This window comes from Ipomoea nil, unplaced genomic scaffold (genome assembly GCF_001879475.1).
Source record: "Ipomoea nil cultivar Tokyo-kokei standard unplaced genomic scaffold, Asagao_1.1 scaffold3169, whole genome shotgun sequence".
Classification (NCBI taxonomy): Eukaryota; Viridiplantae; Streptophyta; class Magnoliopsida; order Solanales; family Convolvulaceae; genus Ipomoea; species Ipomoea nil.
In genome coordinates this window covers 857715-877354 of record NW_017619597.1, presented here as the reverse complement: position 1 = coordinate 877354, position 19640 = coordinate 857715, and the positions used below count along the sequence as shown (strand labels likewise).

Below are 19640 nucleotides of genomic sequence, written 5' to 3'. Positions count from 1 at the left end.
GTCTCATCTCAACCAAAAGACTAAACTGATAGTAAAAATAATAGTAGATAATTAGAGGTACAGACCCATAAAATTTCATATTGCTCTGATACTAAATTAAATAATATGTCATGTTTCAACTAAAAGTATAAATATGTCCTGTTTCAACTAAAAGTATAAATTTATAATAAGACTACATGTTTTTATTTCATATATATTAGACTCATCAACCACAACTATCTATATATTCAAAGATTTATTTGACCTACACCTTTTTTTTTTCTTTATTTCTTCAACCTAAATGGGTATAGTAACTGAATTTCATATATTAGTAGTTTTTGTAAAGTTAGGTAGTGCCTACTTGCAAATGGCAATAAACCAATAAAATCATTTTGGGTTGCATCCCACTATGAAATATTGCATCCAGGCCACCAAAGGTCCATTACACAAATGCTTTGTAGTATATTTTTTTTATGTTCTTTTGAGCGACGTGGTCAACTAAGAGGATATTAATAACAGTCAAATTCATAATTTTTTAGTATGAGAATTATGTTTTACTCATTCAATTATCTCTTTCGAGGCATAGTTGGACATTTTAAAATCAGTAGTATTTTATCTAATAATAGAGGATTGAATATATACTGAATAACTTTTTTAAAAATATATATTTTTTCTTTAAACAATTTTTACATGAAAGTAATTTTAATCTTTTATCCGTTGAGTGACCACTCTTCCCGCAATACCTTCAAATCACTAAGTTGACTTTGGTTATTATTATTTCCACACAAATTTTACATAGGTTGATATATTACATTCTTCCAAAAACTCTATATATTAATCTCTTCTTCTTCTTCTTTTAATTAAATTAGTACATGAAAAAGTTATAACAATTTCATAAATCTTGAGTATTCTACCTAGCTTCATATCAACAAGCTAGCATCAAATGGTAGTTCTCGCAGGGAAGAGCAAGACTCAAACATTTGTTAGTGTCGTGAATTTTTTTTTATTTTTATTTTTTCAAATTTGTAATAAATATTCAGAGTTGAATAATAAATTATCAAAATAAATGTTTGATGTTAAAAAAAGGTGTATACTTACATTATCAAAATAAATTAAAAGCTACTATAATATCACGCACAATTGGTAATTAAATTATTAATTAATTTGTTTAGAATTTTATACTCATCAATCATATTCAACGATTTACACTATCAAATAAATAATTATATGTAGTTGAATAATAAATTTCTTTATTTTGTTGGAATTCAAAGAAATGAAAGAGAAAATACTAATTTGTTTTTAACGTCACAAGATTTGAACTACAATTTTTATATATACTAACACCCAATAAATTTAGAAATTAAATTTCAACACAATCCACCGAAAGGTTAAAAAAAATTAACAAATCATTAGGATTGAAATAGTGTGGGAAAACTAACAAGAAAATGGTAAAATTCGGATGTATTTGTAAATCTATATATATATATATATATATATATATATATATATATATATAAATAAAAGTAAAATCCTCATATTTCATTTTTCCGTCCAAACTTTTGTAGTAAAACTTATTTGGTAATCAAATGTAAAATAGAAATTAAATAAAATCAATATTGTTTCCATAATCACGTATTAACCTAATTGGTAAATCTATTAATTGGTAATATTTTTTCCTTATATTCATTTACTCATTTATTTATATTGAGTAATTATATATAGAGATATAGATATGTATATTAACATATAATTGTTACGACTCCAATGTTTATCATTGCACAGGATATTTCTCCATTGAAGACTTGCAGAGCTATTAGACTGCAATTGGTGCGCACCTGGCCTATATGAAGTCCCATAGAGAAGGGGAGTGATTCCATAAAATCTAGAGAGTGCATGTTTCACGATCAAGAGGTATTTTTTTTTCAATTTTGCTTTTTTCTACGATTGCAATATTTATCCTTGCCCTGAATATTTCTCCATTGAAGACTTTCAGAGCTATTAGATGGTGATTGGTGTGCAACTATATGAAGTCCCATGGAGAAAGGGGTGATTCCATAAAATCTAGAGAGTGCATATTTCACGATTAAATGATATTTTTTTTATTTTGCTTTTTTCTAGAACTCATGTTGTATATGAAATTTGGAAAAAGATGCATTCCAAAGCTGCTTCCTATACTGCAAAAATAAATTGCAAAATAACACTTTTCTTTTTTACTCCATTGTAGGGAACTTCATGCTCATATACCAAGGGAGCATGTTGGTAAGTACTGTAAGCTTTTCAAAGAATGAAAAGTGTATGCCATTAAAAAATGTACGGTGATAAGTAATTTCTATACTTACAAAAAATGCACTCATTATTTTATGTTGTAATTCAACTATGCTACTTTAGTTAAAGAAAAAAAAAATGACAACTTTCCTAGACAAATTTATTTATTAAAATCATTTCATCTTTGAAGTCTGTAGATGATAAACAGTTCGTTGGTAAGTTTCATTTACAATTTTAATCTACATCTGAATTCTCTTTTTTTTTTTTTTTTTTTTTTTTTTTAACATGTTTGACATTATTGGTCGTTGAGATATACTCCCCATTGAATAAGATCATTGCAGGGAAGCCCTCTTAACTTATTGATTTTCTAATTGTACGTGGATACAAAGTAAATTATCTAATTTTGTTATTTTTATTGTATTTTGTATATGCATTTTTTATTAAGTAGTTTATTTGTTTATAGGGACAATCAATTGAAGGCTACAGTGTGAGATCAACATATACCAAGAGTTGAAACTTTTTTTTTTTTTTTTTTTAATTCTGACCTTGCAAATCCTATGGTTGTTCTTATGCAATTGTGTAGAGTTAAGAATGATACAAAGAGTTAATCTAAACACAAGTGTTTTAACTTTTCATTATATTTGAAAGTGTATGAATAAGGACAAGTAATGAATGTTCTTTTTTATTAGCCGGTTATAAGATATGTAACTCTTGATACACAGCTCCTTTTCAATTAGGATTTCCAGAGTTTTGTGATTTTCTGGAAAAGTAAATTTATTATGTCTTAATCATTATCATAATGTTTTTATCATTTATTTTTGTACACATTTTGTTTATGATTGTCATTTTTTTTTTGTTTTAAGTTTACATGTTGATTAGACCCCTCTAAGAAACATTATTGTTATTTATGAGATGATTGAGATAAACAGTAGCAATAAAACATTTTTTTTTAATTGATGCAGTGGCATCAAATTTTCTAATCATCTTTTGCCACTTTTTAAAATGATTTATTAGTATAAATTGTCACAATTTAAAATGTATTTTTTTAATGTTAATAAATAAATTAGCTTAAAATAATACATAAAAATTCAAAGGATAAGCAAAGTATAATCTAAAGTATAAAACAAAGGGATAAAGTACAAAAAAGCCATTGAACTATTTGGAAAAAAGCAATTAAGCCATCGAACTCAAATAACCCCCAAATAAGCCATTGAACCCAAAAAAAAAAAAGAGCAATTAACATTTTTAACAGGTTAACTTCAGGTTTTTGCTGACTGAATTGCCAAACATTTATTCTATTTACGTTTTTTTTTTTAATTATAAGCCACATACATAGTAATTATTTTAAAATAATTATAATCAAAGTAGTTTTGTCTAGATCTAATTTATTTATTTATTATTATTTTTTTAACAAAAGATCCAATGAAAAAATAATAATAAATAAATAAATCAAATCTCGAGAAGACAAAATTATTTTGATTATAATTATTTTAAAATATATTACTATACAAGTGGATAATATTAATAAATAATAATAATAATAAAAGTAAATAAAATAAACATTTGGCAATCCAATCAGCAAAAACTTAGAGTTAACCTGTAAAAAATGTTAATTGCTCTTTTTTTCAAGGTCCAATGACTTATTTGCTCTTTTTTTCCGGGTTCAATGACTTATTTGGGGGTTATTTGAGTTCGATGGCTTAATTGCTGCTTTCCAAATAGTTCAGTGTCTTATTTGTACTTTATCCCTTATTATTGTACATGTTTGCAAATTGATGGAGCATTGTAATAGTCCCAGTGCATCCAAATAAAGGCATCATGTAACTGATTATTCTTTCTTATCTCACATTAAAGGTTCAATACTGCAGATATATATAAAGTATTAGTAATAACATTGGTACTGCTAAATGTGTATATAACTAATTATTTATTAATTTAAGATCAAAGAGTGCCCTATATGATCTTAGACCTCAAATTTTACTTCCAAATATATTATAAATAATCAACCTACATAAGTACTATCTTATCTTCATATGAACAAAACTCATCATCCTTATGCGTGCATGTGCACATACAAAACTATAAACTGTCATTTTTAGATTGAATTCATCTTTCATGCGTAGTTGTATTTTCACCAACTAATTTACTAAAGCTTATTTTGTAAGCAAATGTAAAATGGATATTAACTAAAATCTTGGTAATATTGTTTCCATATTTACGTATTAACGTAATAACATAATACCATATATAAAAGACATATTAGTTATATTCTATAATATACTAATATTTTTGGTAACATTATTGTTTGCAAATTCTCCATTTTTTTTACGTATTTATAATACCGTATAGAAAAGATATTAATTAATTAGGTAATAACATATTAGCATAATTGGTAATATTATGTATGGTATTACCGTGTATAGTTTTTGAATGTTTATCACCAACTAATTTAATACAACTTATTTTGTAAGCAAATGTAAAATAGAAATTAACTAAAATCTTGGTAATATTGTTTCCATATTCAATGCTCTCACGTACTAACATAATACCCTATATAATCAATTTAAACAATTTATAATATAACTAATTCATATATATATATATATATATATATATATATATATATATATATATATATATATATATGTTACAACCTCACGGTCAAATCTATACTATATAATTAAAAACAAAATCCTATTTACATGATTTCCTGCCCAAACAATAGTAAATAGTAAAGGTAAATAAAAAAAAAAAGAATGAAAAAAGGAACATAAATATTTCACAATAATATTCTACATCATCAATTAAAAATATAATGGAAATTAGGTAAATTGAAAAAAGAAATGAATATTAATAATTCACTGAAAATTAAAAATGAAAAAAAAGGAATTGAAGTTAGGTTAAAAAAGTAAATGAATATTAATAATTGACTGAAAATAAAAATGATCCATAATTGACTAGAATGGAAAAGAAAATGATCAGATCATTACATTTTAATTTTTCACAATAATATTATACAGTATAATACATCAAATCACAATTATGTCATAAATCTTTCACAATTTTAAACAACAAAACGGAAATTAAAAATGGAATAAAAATATTTTAATAATAATATTCTACATCATCAAGTAAAAGTAAATTAAAAATGAAAAGAAAATATTTAAATAATAATATTCTACATCATCAATAGTAAAGATAAATTAAAAATGCAACGAAAATTAAAAATGAAACTGAAATATTTCAACAATAATATTGTACATCATCAATTTAAAATGGAACAAAAATTGAGTAAAAATATCACTGCATCTGATATCCTAATTGGCTAATTGACTGAAAATAAAAAAAGAATAATTGGTTGAAAGTGAATATGACATTACAAATTGACTGAAAATATAAAAAGAAATGAATACTAATAGTTGACTGCAAATAAAAAATGATCCATAATTGATTAATATGAAAAAAAAATGGTTAGATCATTGCATTTTAATTAAAAATGGAACGAAAACTAAAATTTGACGGAATATTTCAATAATAATTCTACATCATAAATAGTAAATGCATATTTTAAACAATATTAAATATAAATTAAAAATAGAACAGAAATATTTCAATAATAATATTATACATCATCAATTAAAAATGAAACGAAAATTAGGTAAAAATATCACATTCTAATTGACTAAAAATATAAAAGAATAATTTACTGAAAATGAATTTGATATTACTAATTGACTTAAAATATAAAAAGGATCGCTAATTGACTAATACTCTACCATTATATATTTTCACTCGAGTCACCTATCCTGATGGACTGAAGGTGTTAGCTCTATACGATGATGGACATGATTGCGTTATTACTACCAATGTCTACAAAGAGATTTCAATAATGTGTAAATACAATCGTTGATATTATATTTTTTTAAATGACAAAATTGCTATATATATAGACAAAAATATATATATTCTATACAAATGAATTAAGATAGCAATTCATTCATATAACTGAGTTGCTAGAGAACGAACACATTTGTCTAATTTATAAAAAAAAAAATACTAAACAATGTTAAATAAAATCTCCAAATTACAGCACAACATGCGTACATCTACACATTAGCTATTAATTTGAACAATTATTTGCTCAAATTCAAACGATGATAACAACAAAACACATAAATAATCCAAATCATATCTTCAACTGCACTATATAATATTTGATGTTCTAATTTATATAACTATATATCAATCCAAATATTTTTAATATATTATTACAATCCATTCCGTGCATCGCACGGGCGCAAATACTAGTGTAAAAGAAATAAAAACTTAAATGTATTAGTTATCAATAAAATCAACTACATTAACATTTACCAGGACTGTGTGGTCCAATGGTATTCGGGTTGGACTTCCATTTGGAAGATTGTGAGTTCGAGCCTCAGTAGGGGCGTTATTAGCTCTTTGTGTTTCAGTAGGTTGAGAAAGTATATGAACAGATACTACAATGTAATAAAGCTAGATTTAACAATATTAAGGAAAAATTAAAAAATGAGGGATAACATTGAAAATTATTTGTATTAGTTTAAGAAAAATAGTATAAGGTACATATCATTAATGCAATCTATAACACTAACACAATTTTTATTTCATTACAATCCTAACACTATTGAGTTTTATTATAGTTATTAGTAGATAGTAGATAGTAGATAGTAGTATTAGGACTCTATGTATATGAGTCTGTTTAGAACTTCTTATCCTTGTCACACTGTGACTCTCTACTTCTTATCATTGTCACACTGTGACTCTCTATTCTATATATTCACATCATCTGATCTCATTGTAATCAAGTTCAGAAAATATAATACAATCAGTTCTCATCCGGTATCAGTTAGCTAGGGTTTTGTGATTCATAAAATTAAGAAGATGCAGCGCTGCGATGGCAACCTTAATTACCGTGGAGGTCAGCAACGTGGCTTCGATGATCCGTGTCAAATCTGTAAAGGTTTCGGCCACACAGGAGTCAATTGTTTTTGGCGCTATGATGATCCGTGTCAAATTTGTAAACGTTTTGGTCACACGGGAGCCAATTGTTTTTGGCGCTATGATGATCCATGTCAAATTTGTAAACGTTTTGGTCACACGGGAGCCAATTGTTTTTGGCGCTATAATGATCCGTGTCAAATTTGCAAAAGTTTCGGTCACACGGGAGTCAACTGTTTTCGGCGATATTCAAGGGCTCCGGGTTCTCAGGCTAATTTGGTGTTTCAGAATGGTTTAGTTGCTAAAACCTCGTCAAATTCTCATACTTGGGTTCCGGACACTGGAGCCACAAATCATGCAACTCCGAACATCGCTGCCCTTTCTACATCGGAGAAGTACACTGGTAATGACACTTTACGTGTCGGTGACGGTATGAGTTTATCTATTAGTCATGTTGGCCATGCCTCTTTTAATACCCCTTCTAGATCATTTACATTGTCTGATATACTTCACGTTCCGCGTTTGTCTAATTCTTTATTATCTGTTCAGAAGTTTGCATCCGATAATAAAGTCTTTTTTGAGTTTCACCCCTCCTTTTTTGTTGTAAAAGATATCAATACCAAGGAAATACTTCTTCGGGGCAATAGTTCGGGGGGACTATACACACTTTCATTACCTAGTTCGTCTCCGTCAGCATTTATTTCCGCTCGTGCCTCGGCTTCCACTTGGCACAATCGTCTAGGTCATCCTCATAACCGTGTTCTTAGCCATATACTTCGTTCTTGTTTGGTTAGTGGGTCTTGTGATAATATTCGTTGTCATAATTCTTTATGCAATGCGTGTCAATTAGGCAAATCTGCCCGTTTTCCCCTCCCCCGTGTTGCTTCCTCTAGTTCTCAAGTCCTAGATCTTATTTACACAGACATTTGGGGTCCTGCGCCCACTTTATCTACTTCTGGCTTCCGTTATTTTGTGATCTTTGTGGATGACTATTCCCGTTATACATGGTTCTTTCCTATGAAATTAAAGTCTGATCTTTATGTCATCTTTGATAAATTTCGTACTCTTGTTGAACGGTCCTTTAATTGCAAAATAAAGGCCATTCAGTCTGATTTAGGTGCTGAGTACAAAAAGTTGCATTCTTTGTTTGTTCAATTAGGAATTCAACATAGACAATCCTGTGCCTATACACATGAACAGAATGGTCGTGTTGAACGAAAACATCGTCACATTGTTGAAACTGGTCTGGCTCTTCTAGCTCATGCTTCTGTTCCTTTGAAATTTTGGGATTTTGCCTTTGAGACTGCTGTCTATTTAATTAACAGAATGCCATCTTCTGTATTAAATAACTCCAGTCCTCATCTCCTGTTACATAAATCCCCTCCTTCCTATCTTTTTCTTCGTGTCTTTGGGTGTTTATGCTACCCTCATCTTCGACCATATAATCGTCATAAGATGTCATACAGGTCTTCTCCATGTGTCTTCCTAGGTTATCCTGAGTCCTTTAGGGGGTACAGATGCATGGACTTACATACTAATAAGATTTACACATGCAGGCATGTCAGATTTGATGAAGAAGTTTTCCCCTTTGCTACTAAAACTTCTTTGCAGGATCTATCTACTCCGTTTTCTGGACCTTGGGTGGAATCTGTTCTCAGTCACAGCACACCTATTCCTGCTGTGTCCAATGATGAGCTGCCAGACTGCCGCTACCTGCTTCATTCGAACCAGCCGTGGATCCTGGACAGGCTGCCTCGTCGGGTGATCCTGTGGAGCCTGTTGCTCGCCGGCGAGGCCGTCCACGTGGGCGGTCCATCAGGCCCAATGTCCGTACTCACTCTATGGCCACTCGGAGCAACGTAGATGCTCCTTTTTTTGCTCTAGCAGCTCAAGTTCATCCCACAGAACCCACATGTTACTCTCAAGCTGTCAAATATCCTGAGTGGCGTGAAGCCATGGACCAAGAATTCAATGCTCTCCTGCATAACCACACATGGTCTCTAGTTCCACCCACTGCAGGTATGAATATTATTGGCTGTAAATGGGTGTTTCGTACGAAGAGAAAGGCTGATGGTGCTATTGAAAAGCATAAAGCCAGGCTGGTTGCGAAAGGTTTTAATCAGGTTTCATGTCAGGACATCTTCGACACTTTTAGTCCAGTGGTAAAGCCTACGACTGTAAGACTCCTTCTATCTCTAGCTTTATCATCTGGGTGGTCTATCAAACAGCTAGATGTTCATAATGCTTTTCTGAATGGTAATCTGGCTGAAACAGTTTATATGAAGCAACCCCTGGTTATATTGATGCTAACTTCCCGAATCATGTTTGTTTGTTAAAAAGATCTCTGTATGGGTTAAAACAAGCTCCCAGAGCTTGGTTTAATCGACTACATACGTTCTTACTATCGGTTGGCTTTCAAGCATCCAAGACAGATGTCTCTCTGTTCTATTACTCTAAAGACTCTGCTTTGGTTTATCTATTGGTGTACGTGGATGACATTCTTGTAATGGGAAGTGATCAAGGTATTATGTCTCAGCTCTTGTCCAAACTGTCTGCTACATTCAAAATCAGAGATCTTGGTGAACCAAATTTTTTTCTGGGTATTGAAACAGTTAAGAGTGACAATGGGATTATTTTATCTCAACAACGGTATATGAATGATATTTTAAAATGGGCTGGAATGTCTGAATGCAAACCCCTTTCTACACCTATCTCTGTCTCGAAAACTGTCCCCTTCAATTCAGATCTATATGATGATACCACACAGTACAGGATTCTAGCTGGAGCACTGCAATATCTCACTGTCACACGACCTGACCTATCCTTTGCAGTTAATCAGTTATGTCAGCATATGCATGCCCCCACCATATCACACTGGGAGCAGCTCAAACGGGTACTCAGGTATGTTAAGGGAACAGTTGATCATGGTTTACGCATACGACGGTGCTCATCTAGAGACATTCATGCTTTCTCTGATTCTGATTGGGCTGGTTGTCCTGACGATCGAAAATCCACGAGTGGTTTTGCTGTTTTCTTGGGGAGTAATCTTATATCGTGGGTTTGCAAGAAACAGAGAACTGTTGCCAGGTCATCCACTGAGGCTGAATACAAAGCTCTTGCAGATGTTTGTGCTGAGGTTCTATGGATTATGTCATTATTGCGTGAGATACAGATTCCGGGTATTTCCATTCCAAAATTATGGTGTGATAATCTAGGAGCTACATATATGAGTGCCAATCCAATCTTTCATGCGCGCACCAAGCATGTGGAGATTGATTATCATTTTGTTCGTGATCGAGTAGCTTCGGGCGATATCCAAGTCAACTTCATCTCCACAAAGGATCAACTTGCTGATATCTTCACCAAAGCTCTGCCTGGACCTAGATTTTCTTCCTTAAAGGACAAGCTACAGGTTACTAGTATACACTGTGCTTGAGGGGGAGTATTAGGACTCTATGTATATGAGTCTGTTTAGAACTTCTTATCCTTGTCACACTGTGACTCTCTACTTCTTATCATTGTCACACTGTGACTCTCTATTCTATATATTCACATCATCTGATCTCATTGTAATCAAGTTCAGAAAATATAATACAATCAGTTCTCATCAGTAGATAGTAGATTAGTAGATAGTAGATATACATATATATATATATATATATATATATGTATATATATATATATATATATATATTTATGTATATATACATAAAAATAAATAAATATTATATTATATACATACATGACAAATATTTAAAATTTAATAAGAGCAAAAAAAATATTAGCCCTTCACAATAATGAACGTTATGTTGGTAGTATAAATTGTATTAAGTGTTTGTTCTTTGTGTTATTTGTGCTGTTCCTTTACACTTTATTTCTAATTTCTAATTTTACATTTCACATTTTTTTTTACCTTTATTTCATTACTAGTATTTTTATGCGCGATGCGCAAAAAATAGGTGCCCAATATTAATACTTTATATTGAAATTTTAAGTTTATTTAAATTTTAGATAATTAAATTATTGTAATTAATAATAATAATAATAATAATAATAATAATAATAATAATAATAATAATGTAAAACATTTTTATAAATTTGATATTTATATTTTAGGAAATAACTAACATATAACCCCAATATATAATGTGTATATATTATTATTATTAAAGAAGATAAGAACATATATGGTGGATGCATGTGCATAGTAACAATAGTGAAAAATAACAGAAGTTATAACGGTAGGGGTATGTTCGTCCAAAATATTGTATAGTACAACTTTTATAGCATAATGAATCAAAAAAATTAACGAAAAAAATGGACATAAATGAAGTGTATAACCTTCATTCACCCAGCTAGCACATAACAAAATCGCATATCAAAAGTGACAGCAGCAAATACATTTTGTGTTGTTCCCCCTTACGTCCGCGAAAGCTTCCTTGCATATTAATTGGCACGGATGCACGAATATGGGTTCCATCTATTGCTCCTAAGCAGTCTTTGAAATATGGATAAAATCTTGGATTGCTAATTATTTCATGAGGAGTTACTTCACCATCCGGTAGTACTACGAGGTTCGTATACAAAGATAAAATGGCTCTCAAAACACTTCTAAAGTAACGATGAACTGTCTCAATTGACCTATAATACCTTGACCCAATTACTCGAAAGCGTACATTGTGACCTATTATATGTAAAAATATTAACACTTGTTCCTTAATACTAACGGCTCTAGTTGTGCGTAATAAGATCTTAGTAGCAAAAATGTCACACAATTTATAGAAGGAAATATGTCGCATTCTAATAACGCTAATGCATTTGTTATCACCCTCACACAAGATACTATTTATGTAACTCTCTCGCTCATCATCTCTATTGAGGATGTCATGTTCTATTTGGTTTGTATTCCTAAGTTGTTGCAATAGAAGGACTCCCATAGCTAGTATAGCACTTGCTGCACTCATAACAGTTGCACGCACATGATTTCTATCCATCTATATAATCAAAATAATAATCCAACAAATACCAACAATTAAAATTAACACATAACCACAAATTAAGCAAAGCATGTTATTATATAATCAATAAAAAAAATACCAGCAACAACTTCACGGTTTGGCATAAAAAAATACAAACAAAAAAAATTGTAACTGGTTTCCGATCGGAAACCAGTGTTAACACTCCAGTGTTAACACTGGTTTCCGATCGGAAACCAGTGAACCAGTGTGTTCACTGGTTTCCGGTTGGAACGCACTGGTTTCCAATCGGAAACCAGTGAACACTGGTTTCCGATCGGAAACCAGTGCATGGTTTCCGATCAGAAAGTGACTGGTTTTCCGCATCGGAAACCACACCCATAATATTTGGAAAAAAAAATAAAAAAATTAAAAAAACATACCTTGTAGCTTTTCTAGTGTTGGTGAAGCTTTTGTGGATTGTTGGAGAAGATGCGTGGGTAGGTCTTTGTTGAATGTTGAAGAAGCGGTGAAGGGAGAAGAAGCGTGTCTCGGATGTTAATTGAAAGATGGAAAATGACTTCCGCAAAAAAAAAAAGGGAAGTCATTTTCCTGATTTCAGCCCTTATTTTCCATTGACTAGAAATCATTTTTCTTTGACTTTTTCATTTTCAGCCTTCTCAAACACCAAAAACTTGGAAAATGACTTCCAGAAGTCATTTTCCGGGTTTCCAAACAGACCCTTATTATGTTTTTAGATTTTTAACATTTGTTCTAAATTGGATTTTTTTGGAGAAAAATTATAAATTGGAATTAAAATTCTATTAGTAGTATAAGTGACATTAAATGTTTTTCTTTGATGTTCTTTGTGTTGGGCACTTATACTTTATTACAAACTTTACACACAATTTTTTTTTATAAGGTGTACCCTCACTGTGCAAAATACAACCACATGAATACATATGTTCATATGTAGTTTCTATAAATATAATTTACTTTAATAATAATTTTTACTTAACCATTAATTTGTATATATTTTAATATATGTGATTTTCTTATTTGAAAATTTAACTTAAATTTATTTTAACTCTTTTTTTCAAAAAATTAAAAATTCACATTTTTTTTTCTGGTTTTAAAAGAGTTCTATTTTTAATTTGTATCTTATTTGATGCGGACCTATATGTATCATTTGATTTTTGGAAGAATGATTATTGACAATAAAACATTTTCATTTCATTTATTATGATATCTATTTTAAAATCTAATTATAATAATTTTTTTTTTTATGAAAACTAATTGCAGTTGCTAAAAGTTAAATCTAATCTTTTTGAAACATAATATCTACTAAGTTTAATGCATTTTTTTTCAAAATGTATGCTAGATACTAATATCTCTTATCATATAAAATTAAAATTTCATCTTCTCAAATTTATATGATTTATGTGAGTATTTATTTATTTCGACCATTTAATTTTATTAACTTTGTGTTGTTCATTGAACATTATTCAATGGTATATGATGCGTATTTACCCATCTACTGTTTTATTATTTATTTTTTTATAATCAAAACTCGACTAACTTATACCTTATTGACTTATTCCTCATCCTAGCATACCATACAAAGTACATCATTAAAAAAAAAAAAAGCTCATATAAAAATTGTAGTTTTTTTTTTTTAAATATAAAATTGTAGTTAATACCTAAGATCATCCTTGACTATTTCATAACTCTCAAATTGATTTTCAATTATTAATTCGCACAAAATAGTTCCTCAATTTTGTAAATTTTTACTTATTCTAACCCTTTATTACGTACCCAATGACTAAATTAAGTAAATTTTTATATAACTAAGTGATAATTTTAGATGAAATGACAATTAAAAATTAATTTAAGAATTATGATATAGTCATATTATTGATATTAACTCAAAAAGTTGTTATTATTCGTAGTTTCTAGTCTAGTTTTAATATTTGAATATAATATAGCTGCCAGACTGGGAATATCTGTTTTTATAATGTAGTTATGGATCCACTCCAATAGTCAAACTTGACTATGCAATTATATTATTTGCAAAAACAACATTTTTTTTATCTTTGAGGGAAAAGGGAACACAAAAGAAAGAAATAGGAATTTTAAATAAGAATGGAAAGGAGAAGAAATATTTAGTAGTGTATTACTTTTTAAAAGAAATATAATTTGAAAATATGTAGTAAGACTATGTGGTCTAATGGTACCGAATTAAACTTCCATTTGCTAAGTTGTGAGTTTATTGGCTCTTTGTGTTTCAGTAGGTTGAGAAAGTATATGAACAGATACTATATTGTAATAGAGTCAGTAACATTCAAAAAAATAATTTGAAAAATATTTTTAGGATTGTGTAATTATTATTTAAGTTGTTAAAAATGTAAAAAATAATTTCCATTTATAGATGTATATGTAACATTGTGGGAATGAACATAAATAAGAGAGTATAGGAAGCGACGTACACGCGGTTGGTGTGGCACTTGAGGACAGCGCGTCAACCGCTTCTCTATAAATACTTGGCCGAAACCTCTCGCTTCTTCTCTCATAAAACCAAATTCAGATTCTAACGGCGGCATCTAACCGCCACGCTTTTCTCCACTCAGAATGGACGTTCGCCGGCGTCTGAGCAAGCAGCTTTGCCGGCCTAATAAGGGCTCTGCGGCGGCGTGTGAGACTATTAAGGCTCATAAACAGCAATATCTTCTAGTGTCCTCGCCTAAGGCGTCGGATGCCCTTCCCCTGCCGTTGTATTTGACAAATGGGTTGTTTTTCACCATGTTCTTTACGGTGATGTATTTTCTGCTGGTGAGGTGGAGGGAGAAGATCCGGAACTCTACGCCTCTCCATGTGGTGACGTTGTCGGAGCTGGCTGCGTTGGCGTCGTTGATCGCCTCGGTGATTTACCTGCTGGGGTTCTTTGGGATCGGGTTCGTGCAGTCTTTTCTGTACAGGGCGAATCAGGAGGGGTGGGATGGGGAGGATGAGAGCAATGAGCAGTATTTGTTGGAAGAGGATAGCCGGCGTGGGGCTTGTTCGGCTGCGGCGGCGGCAACTACTCTGGGCTGCGCTATTCCCCCACCCACACCACCTGTTCGACGAATTGCCTCAGTGGTTCCTGAGCAACCTGCGAAGATCTCCAACGGCGTGGCTGAGAAACCAGCTCTCTTAATTGCACCGGACGGGTCTGAGGAGGACGAGGAGATTATCAGCTCCGTTGTGGCGGGGAAAACTCCGTCCTATTTGTTGGAATCGAAGCTTGGGGACTGTAAGCGCGCCGCTTCTATTCGCCGCGAGGCTTTGCAGAGGATCACAGGGAAGTCGCTGGAGGGGCTTCCATTGGACGGGTTTGATTACGAGTCGATTCTTGGGCAGTGCTGTGAGTTGCCTGTTGGGTACGTGCAAATACCCGTGGGAATTGCGGGTCCATTGTTGCTTAACGGGTGCGAGTACTCCGTCCCAATGGCTACCACCGAAGGCTGCTTGGTGGCTAGCACCAATAGAGGTTGCAAGGCTATCTTTGCCTCCGGCGGCGCTAACAGTATCGTTCTCAGAGACGGTATGACCAGAGCTCCGGTGGTTAGGTTCGGAACCGCCAAGAGGGCCGCTGAGTTAAAGTTCTTCGTTGAGGATCCCGTGAATTTTGAGACTCTCGCTGTCGCTTTTAACAAGTGAGTGCTGTTTGGTAATTTTTTATTTACCATTTTTCTACAGTAATTTATCTTCAGTTTCCCTTGAATTTAAGGATAGTTTTACTGTTTATGTAGGCCTTTTTTATGGGTTTTGTACTTTCGTTTCTGGAAAACACTGGCTTTGGTTCTAACTAAATATTGTAATTATGAATTAGTAGTTTGGTATGACTTTTCTCACTAAAGTTGTAAAGTCTTCAACTTTTTTACTGGGAGTGACTGAGAGTTAACTAGAAAGTGTTCAAACAGGACACTCGGAAGCAATTTTAGTTTTTGCTTTCTTTTTCTTTTTTAAACTCTGCATATCACTTTCGCTGATTTTTTTCTCTAGCTTATACCTTTTGCCAAAATCTCTTTGATGTTGATATATTTAGATTGTAGATTATATAAGGGTATTATTTTTTTTCTAGCAAGTACTTTCTTTATAATTTATATTTTGGTTTTTATGTGGGGTGCAGATCAAGCAGATTTGCCAGATTGCAAAGCATCCAGTGTGCAATTGCTGGGAAAAATCTATACATGAGATTCTGCTGTGGCACTGGAGATGCCATGGGGATGAACATGATCTCCAAGGGCGTCCAAAATGTTCTTGATTACCTTCAGACTGAATACCCTGACATGGATGTCTTAGGCATATCTGGTACTCCACTTGTTTGTCTTCCATTTTTGCAAATTATATATTACAATCCATTAGTTATATTAAATGAAGAAAAAGAACAGAGTATTTGCACGCATATAGGTTCATTATCACGTGAGAACCAACCTTAACCTGCAAACTGCGAATTTGTGAAGGATTGCACCGCAAGTTCCTCCAAGCATGTCTGGGAGCTGTAGCAGTGCAATCATGTAACAGTTGTGCTGCAATCCTTCACAAGTTCGTAGGTTAAGACTGATCATAGCTTTTCATCAATGGTTTTAGGGTTTAGGATTATTGTTAAAAAAAAAAAAAAAACACGGGTTAATTGTAAATTGTGGCTTTAGAGGTTAATAACTGTTGTGTATTCATCAGGCTGTAAGTTAATGTGAACTCATCATATTGAACCAGAAAAAAAAAAGGTAGCATGTATGTCAATTTTATGATGGTGATGCTGTTGTTACTCTGTTACAAGTGGTGTATGAATCGTGATTTCCATTCTTTGATTACATGATGGTATGTTTTATTAATGGATGGTAAATGAACGTTGACAGGGAACTTTTGCTCGGACAAGAAGCCAGCTGCGGTGAACTGGATTGAGGGGAGAGGGAAATCAGTTGTTTGTGAAGCCATAATTAAGGAAGATGTGGTTAAGAAAGTCTTGAAAACTGAAGTTGCTTCTCTAGTTGAGCTAAACATGCTCAAAAACCTCACTGGCTCTGCCATGGCTGGCGCTCTTGGTGGTTTTAATGCTCATGCCAGCAATATTGTCTCGGCTGTATACATAGCCACAGGCCAGGACCCCGCTCAAAATGTGGAGAGCTCTCACTGTATCACTATGATGGAGGCAGTCAATGATGGCAAGGACCTCCATGTTTCAGTAACCATGCCTTCAATTGAGGTATATATTTTGATCTTTACTTTTTAGTTGAACTTTGACACTTCATCTTCTTAGTGTCATTCTGACCACCACATCCTGCTCCCCAGCCCTCCCCACATCCCCACCGACCCAGAATAGGGAATATGCCTTGTGGGGCTTAGCTCAATGGTTTAAGAGTCACCCTAAAGTCTTGCTCTAGCCGTAGGGTGGGGTTCAATTCCCACTGAAAACATGGGGGTCATTGGGAGACCCAAAGCCTAAAAAATTGATTAGAGGTGATAAAGACTCCTTGTGCGCAGAATGTATAGGCAGGGTTGGAAACTGAGGATTAATTGAGCGACTCACTATTTACCTCTCCAGTACCCTTAGATAGGGTTGTTTATGAGGGCTTAAGATTAGTCTAGTGTAAGCTGGGAAACCTAATGTATATATAAAAAAAAAAAAAAAGGATATGGATGCAAGCTGCAGCATTGGATTCTTCAGATCTGAATTTAGTTGAATGTCTTTAAAAAAAAAGTGGGACTAGATCTAAATACTCTGGTGAACATGTTCCATCTCTTTGTTCTATGAAACACAAGGTGGTGGTGGTACAAGAAAGTCATGTGTTGTTTGTCCTCTTAAGGGCCCCATTTTCTTTTTCTCGATGGAACCATGTCTGTCATCTAGAAAACCAATGCTCACTTGCCTTATTCTGCTATCCCTCCACATTTTACTGAGATCTAATTCTTCAGTAACTACCATCCAATTTACTCTTTCCCATGACTCAGGTGGGCACAGTTGGAGGTGGGACTCAGCTTGCATCTCAGTCTGCCTGCTTGAACTTACTCGGGGTGAAGGGCGCTAACAAAGACTCCCCCGGGACAAATGCTAGGCTCTTGGCCACCATCGTAGCAGGGGCTGTTCTCGCGGGTGAGCTATCCCTTATGTCTGCTATTTCAGCCGGGCAGCTCGTGAAAAGCCACATGAAATACAATAGATCTAGCAAGGACATGACAACGACCCAGCAGGCCTCCTCCTAATCAAGCGCGCTTCGAGTTTAGAGCTGCTCTATTTAACGTAACAGAAGTCATGACTCTGGTTTCTAGTCTCCATTCACCCTAGCCTCTATCATCTGTAAATGGTAAAAATAAATAGTGTGTGAAGGAGGGTCGGTGGGCAAGCGTTTGTGGTGTGGAGAGTACGAGGAGGAAAGAAACATTTTTTGTTTCTGGGAATCCATGTTTTATTTTCTGTTTACGTAGGCATGTGAGTGTGGTAGGTATGTTTTATTTGTTGTGTAAAGAAGCCTCCAAGATTTAAGGTCATAGATCTGAGGGGAGAAGGCTGGCTGCTCGCTGCCTTTTACCAGTGGGCTTAATTATATTATTTTTTCTGCAATAACTTTAATGTCGTATTGTTGTATTATGGTATCGCAAAAATTTAAATTTTTATTCTTTAGGATTAATTTAGTGTAAGTTGGAAATCTAATCTAATGTATAAAAAAGAAAGAAGAAACAAAAGTTGTTACGCTGCGTTGTGTATACACATTGGGAACGGAGGTTAGAAATAAAAATGGGAATGCAAGAAAAGACGGGGGACAAATATACCTATGGCGCCAATTCTGTCGCTCAAGACATTTTTGTGATTGTTGGTTATTGAAAACTATTTTCATTTTTTGTTTTCCAATTTTTTTTTTTCAAATACAGAACTACAGAAATTTTATAATCATTATTATTTTTACATACAAATTTTACTTATCCATCTACCTATATTTTGTACTGAATCACCTATCAATACATATCTACCACCATTTACATACTCTATCAACACAGATACCTACTTATCTTAGCATCATCACTATTATTCATATGATCTGTATCTTCACCATTATGACTACCTATAATATTTTATGTTTTTACTCTACCATATTATTAGAAATGACAATAGGTATGTGTTTGTATGTTTAGACATTTTCAAATTTGAATCAGAATGCATTTAGAATTATCTGAATATAAATTAATATAACCATCATTTAAAATCCGTTTGACATTATCCAGATACTACTCGAAACCACCTCAAAATCTATTTAATGCACATGCATGCTCGTACACACATATATACGAGTATCAGCATTAGAATTTCACTACTTTCCGAATTTGTTTCAAACTCAACTATCATCAATTATCCAAACACATCCTAAACACATCCTTTTAGGATTCAAGGGATCTCACCCCTTGATATTATTGTTACCTTTCACGAGC

The 19640-nt window shown here is 32.7% G+C and overlaps 1 protein-coding gene across 1 annotated transcript; it reads left to right on the top strand.

Moving 5' to 3' along the window:
* The first annotated feature begins 2986 nt into the window (after nt 1-2986).
* LOC109167689 (3-hydroxy-3-methylglutaryl-coenzyme A reductase 1-like) lies at nt 2987-18521 on the top strand. Its single transcript, XM_019316780.1, has 5 exons — nt 2987-2991; nt 14804-15868; nt 16345-16526; nt 17075-17421; nt 18168-18521. The coding sequence occupies exons 2-5, from the start codon at nt 14805-14807 to the stop codon at nt 18417-18419; spliced, it is 1845 nt and encodes a 614-aa protein (XP_019172325.1). The 5' UTR covers nt 2987-2991; nt 14804; the 3' UTR covers nt 18420-18521.
* The last annotated feature ends 1119 nt before the right edge of the window (nt 18522-19640 follow it).